The 15,583-nt window shown below is 43.2% G+C and overlaps 1 protein-coding gene across 11 annotated transcripts in view; it reads right to left on the bottom strand.

Moving 5' to 3' along the window:
- LOC133062479 (protocadherin alpha-C2) overlaps positions 1-15,583 on the bottom strand; it is a 192,358-nt gene that overhangs the window by 38,507 nt on the left and 138,268 nt on the right. The window contains exon 1 of one of the 11 annotated variants that reach the window (XM_061151507.1): positions 5,356-8,473. The exons of 9 other annotated variants lie outside the window; for them this stretch is intronic. In XM_061151507.1, coding sequence (XP_061007490.1) covers positions 5,356-7,908 — 2,553 coding nt within the window. In that variant the 5' untranslated portion in view covers positions 7,909-8,473. Of the gene's footprint in view, positions 1-5,355; positions 8,474-15,583 lie in introns of those variants that run through there. One more of the 11 variants, XM_061151504.1, reaches the window with a different exon arrangement.

The following is a 15,583-nucleotide window of genomic DNA, read 5'->3' as shown; positions in this document are numbered from 1 at the left end:
ATGCCCTGTATAATCTCCAAGACTGAATATGATGGGCCTTACTCCATGATCAAGTCATATTATATGGCACAGTTGGCCTTGAAAAAGGGAAATATAGGTGGGGATGATCTAATCATTCCAGTCTTTTAAATCTGGGTGTAGAGATCAGAGACAGAAATCAGAGAGATCTGAAGCATGAGAGAGAGTCCACAAGAGAAAATATTTTCCACTGTCAAAATATTCTCCAGCTCTGAAGATGGAGGAGGCCGTGGGGCAGGGACCTAAAGAAACCTGTAGGAACTCCAGCCAACAGCAAGTAAGAAAACAGGGAGCTCAGTCCTCAGGGAACTGCATTCTGCCCAACAACTTGAATGAACTTGAAAGCAGAGTCTTTCTTGGAGTCTCCAAGAGAGAACTCAGCCTGGCAGACATGTTGCTTTCAGCCTTGTGAAAACCTGAGCAGAGAAGCCAGCCACAATGGGCAGGTAATAATTGAGTATTAGTTTTAACCACTAATCTGTGGTGACTTGTTACAAAGCAATAGGAAATGAATACATAAAACTGTTGGTCATCAAGGCAAAAAGGAATCTAACATTTAAGATAATCATTGTTATGTTACATATTAGTCTTCTCGTAAATCAAAATGAAAAGTAATAAGTCTGAGATTTCTAGGTGAATTGTAATCACACTCAGTGGCTCAGTCATGTCTGATTCTTTGCGACTCCATGGACTGTAGCCCGCCAGGCTTCTGTGACCATGGGATTCTCCAAGCAAGAATACTGGAGTGGGTTGCCATTCCCTCCTCCAGGGGATCTTCCTGATCCAGGGATTGAACCCTCCACTAGTGCCTCCTGGGAAGCCCCTCTAGGTGAATACTTACTTCTAAAAACAGTCATTTATAACCTTAATCCACAGAGCAGGAAAATAAAGTACACATAACTTTAAAACATACATAATGGTTCCAGTACAACAGAAAATGCTAGGTCTGCTTAACTCTGGATACACAGCCTGCTAGCACAGCAGTTACTTTCTCACTCACAGTTTTACTTCCCTGGAGCCCAGAGTTTTGACCCTGCAAGGCCAGAAAGGAACCAATGTTGCTTATGTGCCAAGGAACTAACATTCTTCTTCAATTTTTGAATTTTGGAGATTTCTTCGCATTTGTCAAGTTCAAATCCTTGAAAGCCAAAAAGTTGCATAATTTTTAGGCTAGCATATTTAAAACACTTCAGAGGGATTCTCTTGACCTTTGATTTTTGAAATCATGCTTTTAGATTAAAATACTCAAAATATTATCATATGAATAAGCCAAATTTATATTCGTACTATAAAATGCACAAGAACATGGAGCCAGGTGAAATTTACAAAAGTCACATTTGAAGACATCTGTAAATCCCCATAGTTCAGCTAAACCTCTGGCTTGCTGGTGGTAATTTTTCCTCAAACATTTGCAAACTGACATCAACCTGACCTCTCACTGAGAGCAAAACTTGGTGGCCAACCAAGGCAAGTAGCCAGAACCGACTCTGCTATTCTGTCAAACAGACAGCATGCCAATAGACAATTTATAACATGCCAGCCTGTGTCCCTGCCGAGTGTTCTGAGTTAGACCAGATGCCCGTGTGCAGGCTCACTCCTGGGTCAGTACAAAGGGTAGGCCAATGACATTCAAGCTACAGTAAACAGATTTCTTCAACAATCAGAATATGTGCAAGATAAAGAGACAGAGAGGAGCTCAGCCATAATTCCATCTGGCTTAGCTGATCTGTAGAAAAGGGGAGGAAGGGGGTAATGTGAATAAATTATTGTATTCTTAGACCAAAGAAACCTTTGCTCAGAACAGCCCTATAAGCAAAACAGAAATGGCAAAACAAAACAGCCCCACCCATTCAAAAGTGACCATATGAGGATGAGACATTGAAATGGAAGCTCAGACACAATTTTTTTGCCTATTTTGACCACTGTGCAGTTTTTAATGAATTCACTACAATGGCACTTTACACAAAGTGTACATTCTGATCCAGGGCACAGTCAGTCACCAGCTAGAAGAGTCAGTCCTGTGGGTAATAAATTAGGTGCCACTGAAAGGAGGGTTACTTTCCAGGTTACTACATCTGGAATTAGAGTGAATATGTACACATAGCAGCAAAAATAACTGAAGATTTGGTGACTCCAAATGGCTTTAAAATAAGTGAAAGTGAATGTAAATATACCTCGTTTCTGCTACTCTCTTGTGATTTCTACATCTTGGGCCAACTAGTCCCAGTGAGGCCCAGTTGGACAATTCTGCCCAGAGCACTCAATGTGACTCATCTGCATTCACAGGACCACAGGTGCACAGAATCCACCATAAGCTTTGTGTTTTTTTCTTGGTGATTCTGAAGAGGGTGCCAACCACATTCAATATGAGGTTTTCAGATCTCTCCAAAGAAAAATTCTGCCCCATTGTTAAACAGTTACTCCAAAAACCTCACTGCACAAGTGGCTCATGAAATAAACTCATTGGGGGATAAAATCTACTGAAAGATTAGTCTGGTGTTAAATACTGATATTTAATAAGCAACAAGAGAAACCAGAGAAAGAATGAAGATAAAAGATCTGTTGAACAGGTTTTGTCAATGGTAAAACAAATAAAAATATGCTAGTTTGGTAGTAACATTTTTTACTCACTGATCCTCCCATTGGTGACCTACTTTTATGCAAAGAATTCCTCTTTTTCCAGAGCAGTTTATTGACACTACTAGGTGAATCAGCAGTGCCTAAATGCCTGAGTATCCCATATCAACAGGAATATAAGCAATGAGATTTCTATCTATAACATTTCAAAAGGCACAGTCTTTGGAGTTAGACAGATATGACTTAAAATACCACTAGTAGAGTGACCGTGTATGTTACTTAACCTCTCTGATCTTGTTTCCTCACATGCTAGATGTTGATAAGTATTTGTTTAATGTACGACTTACAGGTAATGAAACCATACATATATTGCAGTGCAGAATATTTTTATATATAGCTGGGTGGTCAGTGAGCACAGATGCCTTATTCATCTTTTCCAGTCTCCAACTAATTTTAGGCACATGGAATTAATTGCACCCCAGGACTCTCCTGCCATCTGAAAGGACTGGGTAGAGAAGACAGAAAGCCCAATGTGAGAATTTAACAGGTTGATCTAGTGGTGATGACTTTCAGAGTTGAATGGTTTCTGTCCCCATTTTGCCATGCTATGACAACATGACTCACTCTCTCTGTGTAACCGCAAGTATTCCAGGAGCTGCAGATAGGCACTGAATTTCCAAAAGCGTCTGGCAAAAATTTGCCATTATTAAAATCAAGCACTCTCCTGGCAAAATCCCACAGAAGTAAGCACTTTTCTGACACAATTTTCTCCCTAGATTAAAGGTTTGTGAACCAAAGCACATGTTAACACACAGGTCAGTGTGAGACAGAAATAGTTCACATATCAAATTGTCCCAAGCTTTGAGTCAGGAGAGGGAGGGTAAGAGTTCACTCCCCTCGCTTCTGGCTCACAGCTGGTAGCAAAGCTCGCCTGCCCTGCTCTCTATAGAGAGGCTCATGAGGACTTCTCAGGAATTTGTTCAGCAAATGTCTACAGCATCCTTATTTAAAATTAAGCCCTTCTGCTGCTGCTGCTAATTCTCTTCAATCGTGTCCGACTCTGTGCAACCCCATAGACAGCAGCCCACCAGGCTCCCCTACATGCTGCCAAAAGCTATGAATTCCAAAAGAATTCTGGAAACTCCTTGATTCCCCAGCCCCTGTTCTTAATCTGCAATCTGCCTCCGTTGACTGCTCAGCATTGACTAACACCAGGCTCTTCAGATAAATCTACCTTCAATGTACATGGAAATTCTCTCAATCCATCTCTGTTCTACTCTATGCTTATGCATTAATTTCCTGAAGATGAGCATGAATTTAGAATGTGAAACTATGGACAATAATAAAAAGACAGCAATATGTCAATGAAAACACATCACAAAAATATGGGAGGGACAAATACTATTAATTCATTTTGCAGTACCTCTGAAAGTAGTTGTTTGGGAAGAAACAATTTATCACTATTTATGAGATAAAATTTTAACTTCTGAAATTCCATTTAAAGTATCACAGAAAATGCATGTGGAGACAAACACACGACACAAAACACATGCGCTATCCAACATACACATCCTGCATGTAATGAGCAAACAAGTCTTACGCCTACTTAAAACCTAAAACCAGTGTGTCTACTAACACCTGTCCTTCGTGTATGATAAGTCCCACTTTCCAAGGCTTTTGTAGCTAGATTCAGAAAATGAACATGTGCTTTGGAACATACTGAAGTATTATTTAAAGTATTATCATTTAAGTTAAAGACAGGAGGGCCTTGAAGAGGCTGCTTCACATCTCATCAAAACATTAGAAACTGTTAAGAGGGAATCAGACCACACTTACTCTAAATGCAGGGAAATCCTCTTACAATGAGTTCACACAATGCCAAGAAAGGTGACTAAGGGCAGAATTCTTCCCCCCTTTCTTTCTCCCCAACCCCAGCTTGTTCCAGGCTTCACCATACCCTCACATCCCTAGTCCACTCATTCTAACATCTTCATGGTCCAACCAGACAAATTGGTTCCCGGCCTTACTATCATTCATATCCTCTGACAGCCCCTACAGAAGAGTTACCACAGCAAAGAGCCAAAACAAACTTTGTCTTCAGGGGAGAGGGTCCACATTCTATGGTCTTATCAACTCTGATAAGAGTTTCTAGCAGATCTTATCACATTAGTACAATGCAAAACTAATATTAGAAATATTAACTGGATTAACTAATATGAACTAATATCCAGAAATATTAACTAGATACTTTACACTGAGATAGTCCAAGGTATAAACAGTATGGAAAGCATACAGAGGTGACCACCATAACCCTGAAGTCTAAGAACTTCGAAAAAACAACACTCCTCAAGGGTTTCAAAAGAGAACTTGCCCTGTAGATGACATGGCACAAGCCCTTCCTCCTTGAGTCTCATAATATCACCACCTATAGCACCATCTTATTCTCAGGCCTATCCTATTTCTCTACAAAGCTGTGTTTGAACACCACACACTTAAGACAAACCCTCATTTCTCAGACAATTTTATAGTCAAGTCTTCACATATCTGAAAAGAAAAGGGAAACTAAAAGAATTCTCTAGTGCTATTTTTCTAGAGAGGAAAACACATTAGATTATAACCCAGTCACAGGTACTACACATATTCAGTTTACCAGATAACCCTTGTCATTGTTAATAACTCAATAAAGCCAACCACATGATAGTGGTGGAGGCGGGTGAAAAATGCAAGACTTTGTGGAAGACCCCTTGACTACCATCTCACCTCATTTTGAGAAACAGCTTCATTTTTGAGAATAATCAGGTTCCCAGCACTCTGCCCACTTTGGCCTGTGAGGTGCCTGCTGTCACCTGCCGCTGCTTGGGCTCCCCCAGGTCCCGGTCCTGTCTGTGCCCCTGTGTTGTAAAACATGAAGGTATCGCTCCCTGAGCCTGCTGTCAGACAGGCCTTGTAGCAGTAGGTCTTGGTGAGGGAGCCGTTCCCTCGCACTTCGATGAAGTGAGGCTGCACTTTGAGGCCGGGAGGTATCCTGGCATCAATGTTGTTATTGGCCTGCTTGTAGAGTTCTGCAGGGCACCGCTCCCTCACTCCACAGAAGCCTCCACAGCACGTGGTGCCGTAAGCTGTGTAGCGGTAGCACTTGATGATGCTCAAAACAATGATTGTCAAAAGAAATATAAAAGACACTGTGCTTAGTGCTATTATGAGATAAAGTGTAATTTCAGAGTATGTCCGAGGACTTTTCACATGTCTCTGAGTGTCAGGGAGGATTCTGGAAACCCTATCCACCACGGCTACTGTAATGGCCACAGAGGCTGACAGCGATGGCTCTCCATTATCTCGGACCACCACGGTCAGGTTGAAAGTGGTTCCAGTCTCATCTCCCATCTTCCTGGTAGTCCTAATTTCTCCTGTGTGGAGCTCTACTTTAAAGAGGTCCAGGTCAGAAATCTGGGACAGATGGTAAAAGAGCCAAGCATTTTGCCCAGAATCTGAGTCCATGGCTATGACTTTAGTGACCAGGTAGCCAGCAGGGGCAGTTCGAGGCACCATTTCAATGGCTACTGATGAATTGGTTGAGGTAGGGTACAGGATGTGAGGAGCGTGGTCGTTCACGTCCACTACATACACATTGACGGTCACAGTGCTACTCAGTGGTGGGCTCCCATTGTCTCGGGCCTCCACAATCACAAAAAACTCCCGAAACTTCTCATAATCAAAGGAGTTGACAGCATAAAGGCTACCACTGGCACTGTTAATGGAGACATAGGAGGTGACTGGCAGCCCTTGAACCTCCCTCTCCAGGAGGGAGTAGGCCACCTCCGCATTCTCCTTTTCATCTGGGTCCGTGGCTTGCACAGTGCAGAGCAACACCCCTGGCAAATTGTTCTCCTCGATGTAGATGGAGTAGGAGTCCTTTGGGAAGCTGGGGGGGTTGTCATTGATGTCAGAGATCTCCACCTGCAGTGTCCTCTGGGACGTGAGCTGTGGCACTCCCCCATCAGTGGCAGTCACTGTGATGTTGTAGGCAGCCACCCGCTCCCGGTCCAGGGGTCCACTCACCACCAGTGTGTAGGAGTTTCCAAAACCATTCAGTCGGAAAGGCAGTGCGGCCTCCAGGCCCAGGCTCACCTTCCGGTTGGGACCTGAGTCTTGGTCATTGACACTGAGAAGGGCCACAACAGTGTTGGGGGCAGCGTCCTCGGGCACCGGGCTGTACAGGTCCGTGAGCACCACCTCTGGTGCATTATCATTCACGTCCACGATATCCACCAGCACCTTGCAGTGACCCACCATGGGCACCGGACCCCGGTCAGTTGCCTGCACATAGATCTGGTAGGAAGAGGCCTCCTCGTAATCCAGCGCTCCGCTGACCCGCACTTCCCCCGTGCTGGCGTCGATGCTGAAGAGCTGTCTCTCCCGGTCCGACGTGTAGCTGCTCAAGGAGTACGTGAGCTCGCCATTGGAGCCCTCATCCGGGTCGGAGGCATTCAGCTTCACCACCAGCGTGCCCGGGGGCGAATCCTCTCGAAGGTGGACGCGGTAAGTGGACTGGTCGAAGGCGGGAGAATTGTCGTTAGTGTCCAGGACTCGCACCGAGATCTGCGCCGTGCCGGAGCGGGCTGGGCTGCCCCCGTCCACAGCTGTGAGAACCAGGTGGTGCAAGACTGCCTGCTCGCGGTCTAGGCCCTTCCGCAGCAGCAGCTCCAGCACCTTACTGTTCTCTTGCAGGGGTTTCAGGTCCAGCTCGAAGTGCTCATTGGGGCTGAGCTCGTAGGTCTGCACCGAGTTGGTGCCCACGTCGGGGTCCTGCGCGCTCTCTATGTGAAAGCGCGCTCCAGGGGCCACCGATTCGCTTACCTGCAGCTGGTAGTCGGGCCGCGGGAAGCGGGGCGAGTTGTCGTTGATGTCCAGTACCTCCACCTCTACGGCGCTCACCGCCACCGGGCTGTGCGCCAGCACTTCCAGGCTGAGCAGGCAGCGAGGCCGCTGCTCGCACAGCGCCTCCCGGTCAATGCGCTCGTTGACGAAGAGCGCTCCATTGGTCAGGTCCAGCTCCAGGTAGCGCGGGCTGGGCGCACCCAGGTGGTGGATGCGCAGGCAGCCCGGCCCCAAGCGCCGCAGCTCCAACCCCAGCGCACGAGCCACGTTGCCCACAGGCGCGCCGGGTGCCTGCTCCTCCGGCACCGAGTATCGCAGCTGGGAGGCCGCTGGGCTCGGCAGCAGCAGGAGAAGCTGCAACAGCGGCAGCCAGGACATGGGAGGCTGGAGTCGCGGATGCACTGTCGCCCCGGGTCTGGTGCCCGCCAGCTCCATAGCCACCGGCCACGGCGGAGGCAGCCGGGCAGGGCCGGAGGCAGCAGCTTCCCCAGCCTTGCTCCACGCCCCGGCCGCGCCTCCGCCTCCGCTCGTGCCGCCCAGCGCCCGCTCCCCCACACCTCACGTGCCAGCAAACGCTAGCAAATGCCGGGGGCCGCTCCCCTCGTGGGCCCTTCGGAGGGCTCCTGGCCCCGCCGCCAGCCCTGGCTCCCCATATCCCAGCTCATCCGCTCGCCGCCGAGTCGCTCTGCCCGGCTTCGCTTCCTTGCCGCCGCCGCCGCTGGTCCAGGGGGAGGGAAGAGGAAGCAGAAGGGGAGGGGGAGGAGTGCTCAGCAAGTCCGGCTCCGATTCCGCACCGAGGTGGCGGACGATGACCGACCCGGTCAGCCCAGTCGCTCCAACCACTCCAGCCCCAGCTCCTCTACCCCGGACCCGCCGGATCCCGGCGGACCGCGGGAACACGGCCACTCCCTTTCTCCCTGCCCCCACTGTTCTGTTCAGCCCGTCTCCACGGTCCCTAGGCTGCTGCACGGGTCTTGTAAGCAGATTCTAGGAAAAGCTGCTAAGTCTCTAGGACTCGAGCTATCAGCTCCCAAGAAAAGATTTCCAAGCGCAATTCAAGAAAATACACCGAGGGCCTCAGCTAGGTACGGGTATCTGGGCGGCGGCTTCACGTTCAAAGAAACAAACGCGAGAGACTCACTCTGGAGGATGACGGGGATTATTTCTCTGACCCTAGCATTTTCCCTGAATACTAAATACTGCAGAAAGCGTTCAACTTCTAGAGCAGAGGGAAGGGGTGGCAAGTGCTGTCCTCTTTCGCGGAGCAGACCTAAAACTAGCATCCTGGGATCCAACACTCGATTCTGCTCCTAGCCGAATGGCCTTTAGTTTCAGTGTGTGCCTTGGCAAATAATCAATATTTCAGGTTTTGAAATTATTTTTAAAAATTGGTTCCATGAAGCTGCAGGCTAAGCTCTTACTTTGACACTTTTGATCATAGTGGGGAGAATCTGGTAAAATTTTAAAGAGATTCTTCCTTCAAGCTTTTCCTCATTGTACTTCAAATCTTTTTCATTTATCACCCAAAACATTTTCTTTGTTCTTTCAAGTGATTTAATTTTTTTTTCTTTAATGGATGACAATGTCAAGAGCCTGCAAAACCATTACATCAAGATTGTTACTCTTGATTTCCCAAGCCTGTCCAGAAGTTGGAATCCATTAATGCTTTGCAGTGAAAAGTCTGCTGTTATTAAGCAAAATGTGGGAGGCTAGGATTTATCTTACACTACCAGGCAGCAATTTCAATGGCTGCAGCTCATATTCCATAAATACGAGGCTCCTCTACACCTGCTGGTCTCTGCAGGTGTAATACACCCCTTGTATTGCTGCACAGGCAACAAAAGGATAACCAGTTGCCTTCAGTGAACAGGAAGGCAGAAGGGTCAGAGGAAGCCTTTCTGTGCTGTGTCATTGCCTCTGCTTCTCTGTTCTGAGCATCCACTTTCCCCAGTTCTTCTCATCTAGTCTACAAGAGTTTAAAACTCATTGCCCCACTTAAGAAAAAAAAAAAAAAAAAGGACTCACTCCTTCTCTTCTTTCAGCATCCTCTCACCCCTTGATCTTCTGCTGTGGGTCATTTCCTAGCTATGAACTGCAACAAAACTAGAACAAGACCTGACATTTGACATGCTTCGCTCCTTCAGGGGGTGAAGGGGCCAAGGCACCCAGGTTTCAAGGGCCTGGACTAGGGCATCTCTTCTTCCCACACACCAAGTGCACCCTCTGACAACTCTACAACCTAACTCATTTTATTCCAGAGAAGCTCCCAGCTTCCTTCTATCTCTTCCATCTGTGTCTTCTATGTGCTGCTGCTTATTTGCCCTCTTCGTTCCCTCAAGGGTGCAGAGAGGGAAGCAATTTCCATCACATTCTATTTCTATCTCCTTTCCTAGGCCTCTGGCTTCTCCCTCTGTCAGCTTCCTTCCAAAATGTCCCTATAGTAACTCTGTCTCTGTTTGCTGTGGTAATTTGATCTCAGAAAGCCTTAAACTCTCAAGTGCATGAATTGTAGGTCTGGCCTATGTCTTCACCCATTACTTATTTCTGAAAATAAATGGCTTATAAGTGGAATCAAGTTATAAGTTGTCAGGAAGAATGACCTTTTCTTCCCTCATCTCCTCCCAGGCTTTCATAGTCACTGCCACCTCTGCCCACAACTCGGAAACCTGGTCACTAGGCATTGACCATGCATGGACCTGTGCCCCTGACAAGATCGCAGGCTCTTAAGGAAGAGATGAAAATGACAGAGGCTTGGTAATGTTTTTAATGGAAGCCCCCAAGTGTCAACTCAGGAGCAAAATCAGGGCTCTTCTCTTAGTAATCTTGTCATCTTCCAGCAAGGACATTTGCCAGGTTGTCCATCTTGATGTGTCAGGATCATAAGCTTCAACTAGTGCTTACTCCCTCAATGGCTGAGAAGGCAAACAGCACCAGTGCAAATCAGCCACCTTTTCAAAGATGTACTAAAGAGATGGTGTACTCTGTATCTGGCACTCCAATGATTTAGTTCCTCATATATTGTACATGTCTCATGCCAACCTTACTAGTTGGTAGAATGGGATTGTTTAGACTGCTGGCAGGTGCCCTGTCCATGAATATTAGTACTAATGCCTCGGCCACACCACTATGCACTCCTTCCTTTCCTCAGACCTTCCAGAAGCTCTACAGAAAAGCAGAGTAGCACAGTGATTAGTAATACAGATTTTGAAGTCAGTCACACCCCTGCCAATGACTAACCATGTGGCCTTGGTCATGTTATATAACTTGAAACTTTAGCTTACTCATTATAATTGGGGAAGACAATTTTAAGTAAACTCATAGAATCATTACAATTACATGAAATGATGTATATAAAACAATCTTAGGGAGATTAAAGAGGTACAAACTTCCTCTTATAAAATAAGTCACAGGTATGAAACGTACAGTATGGGAATATAGTCAATAATAATGTGATATCTCTGTATAGTGACAAATGCTAACTAGACTTATTGTGGTGATCATTTTGTAACACACAGAAATATTGGATCACTATGTTGTACACCAGAAATTAACATAGTGCTGTAGGTCAATTATACTTCACAAACACACAAACTCATAGAAGAAAAAATCAGATTTATGGTTACCAGAGGTGACGGGGTAGGAGAGGGGGAGTTAGATGAAACCAGTTAGAAGATGGGCTTCATACAAACTGCCAGTTATAAGTACTAGGGATATAGTGTACAAGATGATAAATAATATAATTGATACTGCTATATATTATATGTGAAAGCTGTTAAGAGAATAAATCCTAAGAGTTCTCATCACGAGGAAAGAAATTTTCTTTTTCTTTCATTTTCTATCTATATGAGAAAATGGATGTTCATTAGACATTGTAGTAATTATTTCATGATGTATGTAACTTAAATCATCATGCTGTACACCTTAAACTTATACAATGCTGTATGTCAGTTATATCTCAATAAAACTGGAACGAGAAAAACAACCTACATAGTAATTGACAAATATTATTACTATCAAAATGCAACAACTTCTTATCATCAGATAACCTCCTTAGTTGCAATCTGTATATAGCATGGCCCTTTAAAGTATCAAACAAAGATTAGCACCTGTAACTATGCCAGACAGGAAGTCAGTGATGATGGGGAAGATGAATGTGTACCAAAGTTAAACTTATCCTATATTTTGAAAACAAAAACCAGTCCTTTTCTATATCACCAAAGAAAAGGGACTTGCATCATGAGAATTCCTTCAAGGGATTTGTTCCCTCACAAGAGATTCACCTTTTTTAAGAAATGTGAAAATACGTTAGCAACACAGTGCAGAACTATTGCCAAACATGCTGTAATCTCTAACGCCCAGTGTAGTGATTGGCACAGAGGTACTTAATAATGTTTCTTGAACAGAACTAAATTTACAACTTCACTGTATAATTATCTCAAATAAAAATAGCTTCATCTTTTCTCTCCCCCTTTCCAAATCTTATCTATATTTCAAGATCCATCTTAAAACCTACCTAATCCACGAAACATTGTCTATTCTAAACATAAGGTCTTTTTATCTCTTTCACAGTATACATCTCTCTAAATGCTGACATTCAGAATTCTAAATGTATCATGTTTTAATTCATCCAAATGCTTCAATATTATTCCTTTATCTTAATTATAACCAACCTACAAGCAGAAGCCAGGTTGTATGTGTTTGTATATTCTTCACAGTGTAGGAAACCTCTCAATAAATAAGTGATGGGTGTTTCTGCTTCTTCAGATCCTTTTGTAGCGGATATAAGAAGAGCTACTATTTCCCTCTTTTTTCCCCAGATCTCATGGTGAGAGGGTTCAACAGTCCACAATGATTTAACTTCCTTTAAAATCTGAAATTCAAGATATTTCAAACCTGGAACTAATTCTAAAGTTGCTGAACTCTTTAAGAAAGGATCTGCTCAGAATTATTATATTATCACTCTTTGTACTTTATAATTATAAATTATAAAATAAAGATATTCCCTGCTCATAACTAACAAAGAAAGTAACATGATATGAGAAGCACCACACACACAAAAAAAAACATGAGTTTACCCCCATGTTAGCCAAAAACTCTGAAATAGTCTCCCTTAACTATATCCCTTAATTGTATCTGTAAAATGCATCTATCATGAGGTCATTGGACCTCAGAACACAACCCAATCAGAACACAACCCAGTTAAGGAGCAAACCAATCAGAACACAACCCAGTTAAGGAGCAAACCAATCAGAACACAACCCAGTTAAGGAGCAAACCAATCAGAACACAACCCATTAAGCCTCTGAGAAAATACTGGTGCTCAGTGGACTCTCCTAATTCACATAAATTTTCCTTTCTTTATTATTAGTGTCATTACAAATCATTTTACTTTGGGGAACCGAACAATCTAGAGTCTTTTGACCACAGGGTGTCCTCATTAGTTGGATCAGGCTTTGGGCTGACCATTATGGGAATATCTGTCAAATAGGGAAGGTTATAATTTTCAGTTTTAAGGTGTGCATTTATGTTGTTCCACCAACTGAGCACATGACATGTAATTTAAAAACAGAGACAAATGAACATCCCAATGTTTAGTGTAGCCCAAAATAGTTTAAAAGTTCCATCTTGTTATAAAGGAACTGCACTTCTGATCTTTATACATCTTTAAAAGGAAAATGTTTACAAATATCATTATAGCATTCTTTACAGGTACAGCATCCAGTTGTTGGAGAGATAAAAAAAGATTTTTCATTTAACATGATGGTTGAATTTTTTCCACAGTCCCTTTCCTCTAGAAGGAATGCATTAGCTTTTAGGGAAAGATCCTTTAAGTCTTTAGTTCTAAGAAATTAATATAATGTTGATTTGAGACTGAGGCATCTGAAAATTGCTTAGAATAAACAAAGGAACTCAAACTATCTTTGGGTAAATAATAGAAAGGGAGAAATACACTAAGGGCTTGGGTGCAGATAGTGTAATATAACAGATAAAACTGTTCAATTATTAGAGAGCTTTGCTTCTCTATCACTATTTTCAATTGAGATGGCCTACCAAAAATCACGGAATATTAAAGGTTGAGAGAAATTTAGAAAGTATCTCACCCAAATTCTTTATTTTTCATTAAGCAAAATGTTTAAGTGGAACTTGAACCTCAAGATCAGTGAGGAGATAGGAAACATAAAAGTGCTATACGTAAGACAAATAATAAATGATCTTCCAGAGTACTAGAGGAACTTACAGATATGACTAGAGTACCAAATTTCCTATTTTTTAAAAAGTACCATTGAGTCTGATATAAATTCCTTCAAAACTATTGTTACCCAAGTAACTGTTTTTGAGCAATTAAGAGACAAAGGCATTCATACTAGGGACCACTTTGGCTTAACTGAAAACTAGTAACATCAAACCAACCACATAAACTTTAAAAAAAATTCCACATGGGCATTTTAGATTATCAAGTTGCTAGAATAATTGACAAGGAAAATGCTACAGGCACGGTCTATTTGGAATTCATGAAGACATTAAATAAACTCCCCCAGTATATCCTTACAGACAAAAGGAAGGAAGGAAGGCTATGGACAGTATAATTAGATGATTTCATAATTATTTGGATAACAGTGACAAAAAGTGTTTATTAATGGAATGTTTCAGCCTGAAAGGAGAATTCTTGTAGGTGACTGCAGAGATTCACCATTGGTCTTAGCAGTTAGTTATTCGACATTTTATCAATGACTCAAAGCAAGGAAGCATCAGTTGTCCAGTCCAATCCAGCAACAAGTTGAGCTTTCTGGAATGAGAATACCAACTTCCTGGAGTAAGCCATGTTTCTAATTCACTAAAATTAGAACCAATATTCTATTTGAGACTCAATGCATGCCAGAAATTGGTAAGTTTGTATTTAAGTTAATTCCTGGCTTCCGGTATTGCCATTAAAACCTGTTCCAAGTTTCCATTCATCACTGGAAGCCTTTTACTTTAATAGAAAAACTTGTTTGGCCCTGTTTCTCCTCTTCAATTCTTGGGATTTTAGCCATAGAATAAAATAAGATGGTAATTTGGCACTAAAAAAATACCCTTGTTTCCAAGTGGGTTTTAGCCAAAGCAGTCATCGATTTGTACACATTTTTTTTATAATTTCAAAAAATGTAGATATTGGTGAGATACCTGGAATTGGAACTGTCTTCCAGGATTGACCTAAGCTTGGTCTAAATGAAGGTCACAGTGTCTTCTTTCTATACCCATTGTGTTTGAGGCTTGGAGAAAACAAACATACACCTCCACCTAAAAAGGATGAATTCTCAAAAGTATCTGTTCATATATACAGAGCGTCAAGTAATTATTGGCTTTTTGGTTCCTCCTTGCCATGTTGATGCCTTAGCACTATGTTTACATATTGTTTCCATACATATTATTTAATTTAATGCTCACAAGAGCACATTTCCCAGTCAGGTTGATACTGATGAAAAAACTAGATACCCAAAAGGTGAAGGAATTTAACAGAATCTTCAGGAAGCTCTTTTCCACGCTCTTTTTTCTTGAACTAGAAATACCACCTCTGGCCACTACACGTGCACTCTTAATTAAGAATTATGTTACTGCCTCCAACAAAAATTTCCAAGTATTTTCTATGAGGTCCTATCCAATTCCTATTACAACTATAATTTTTTTATCTTTTAGAGACTTCAGTTGGAATATATATGTATATTTATATATATATATATATACACATGTGTGTGCATGCTAAGTTACTTTAGTCGTCTCCGACTCTGTGCAACCCTATGGACTGTAGCCCGCCAGGCTCCTCTGTCCGTGGGATTCTCCAGGCAAGAATACTGGAGTGGGTTGTCATGCCCTCCTCCAGGGGATCTTCCCAACCCAGGGATCAAACCTGTGTCTCTTATGTCTCCTGCATTGGCAGACAGGTTATTTACCAGTAGTGCCACCTGGGAGGCCTACACACACACACTGGGGTCTCTTATGTCTCCTGCATTGGCAGGCAGGTTATTTACCACTAGTGCCACCTGGGAGGCCTACACACACACACACACACACACACACACACACACACTGGCTGACCTTAGCAAAACTGCAATACAAAACAGATTTGTGT

The sequence above is a fragment of the Dama dama genome, chromosome 9 (assembly GCF_033118175.1).
Source record: "Dama dama isolate Ldn47 chromosome 9, ASM3311817v1, whole genome shotgun sequence".
Classification (NCBI taxonomy): Eukaryota; Metazoa; Chordata; class Mammalia; order Artiodactyla; family Cervidae; genus Dama; species Dama dama.
The sequence above is the reverse complement of the archived record's forward strand: the minus strand, read 5'-3'. Positions and strand labels throughout refer to the sequence as shown.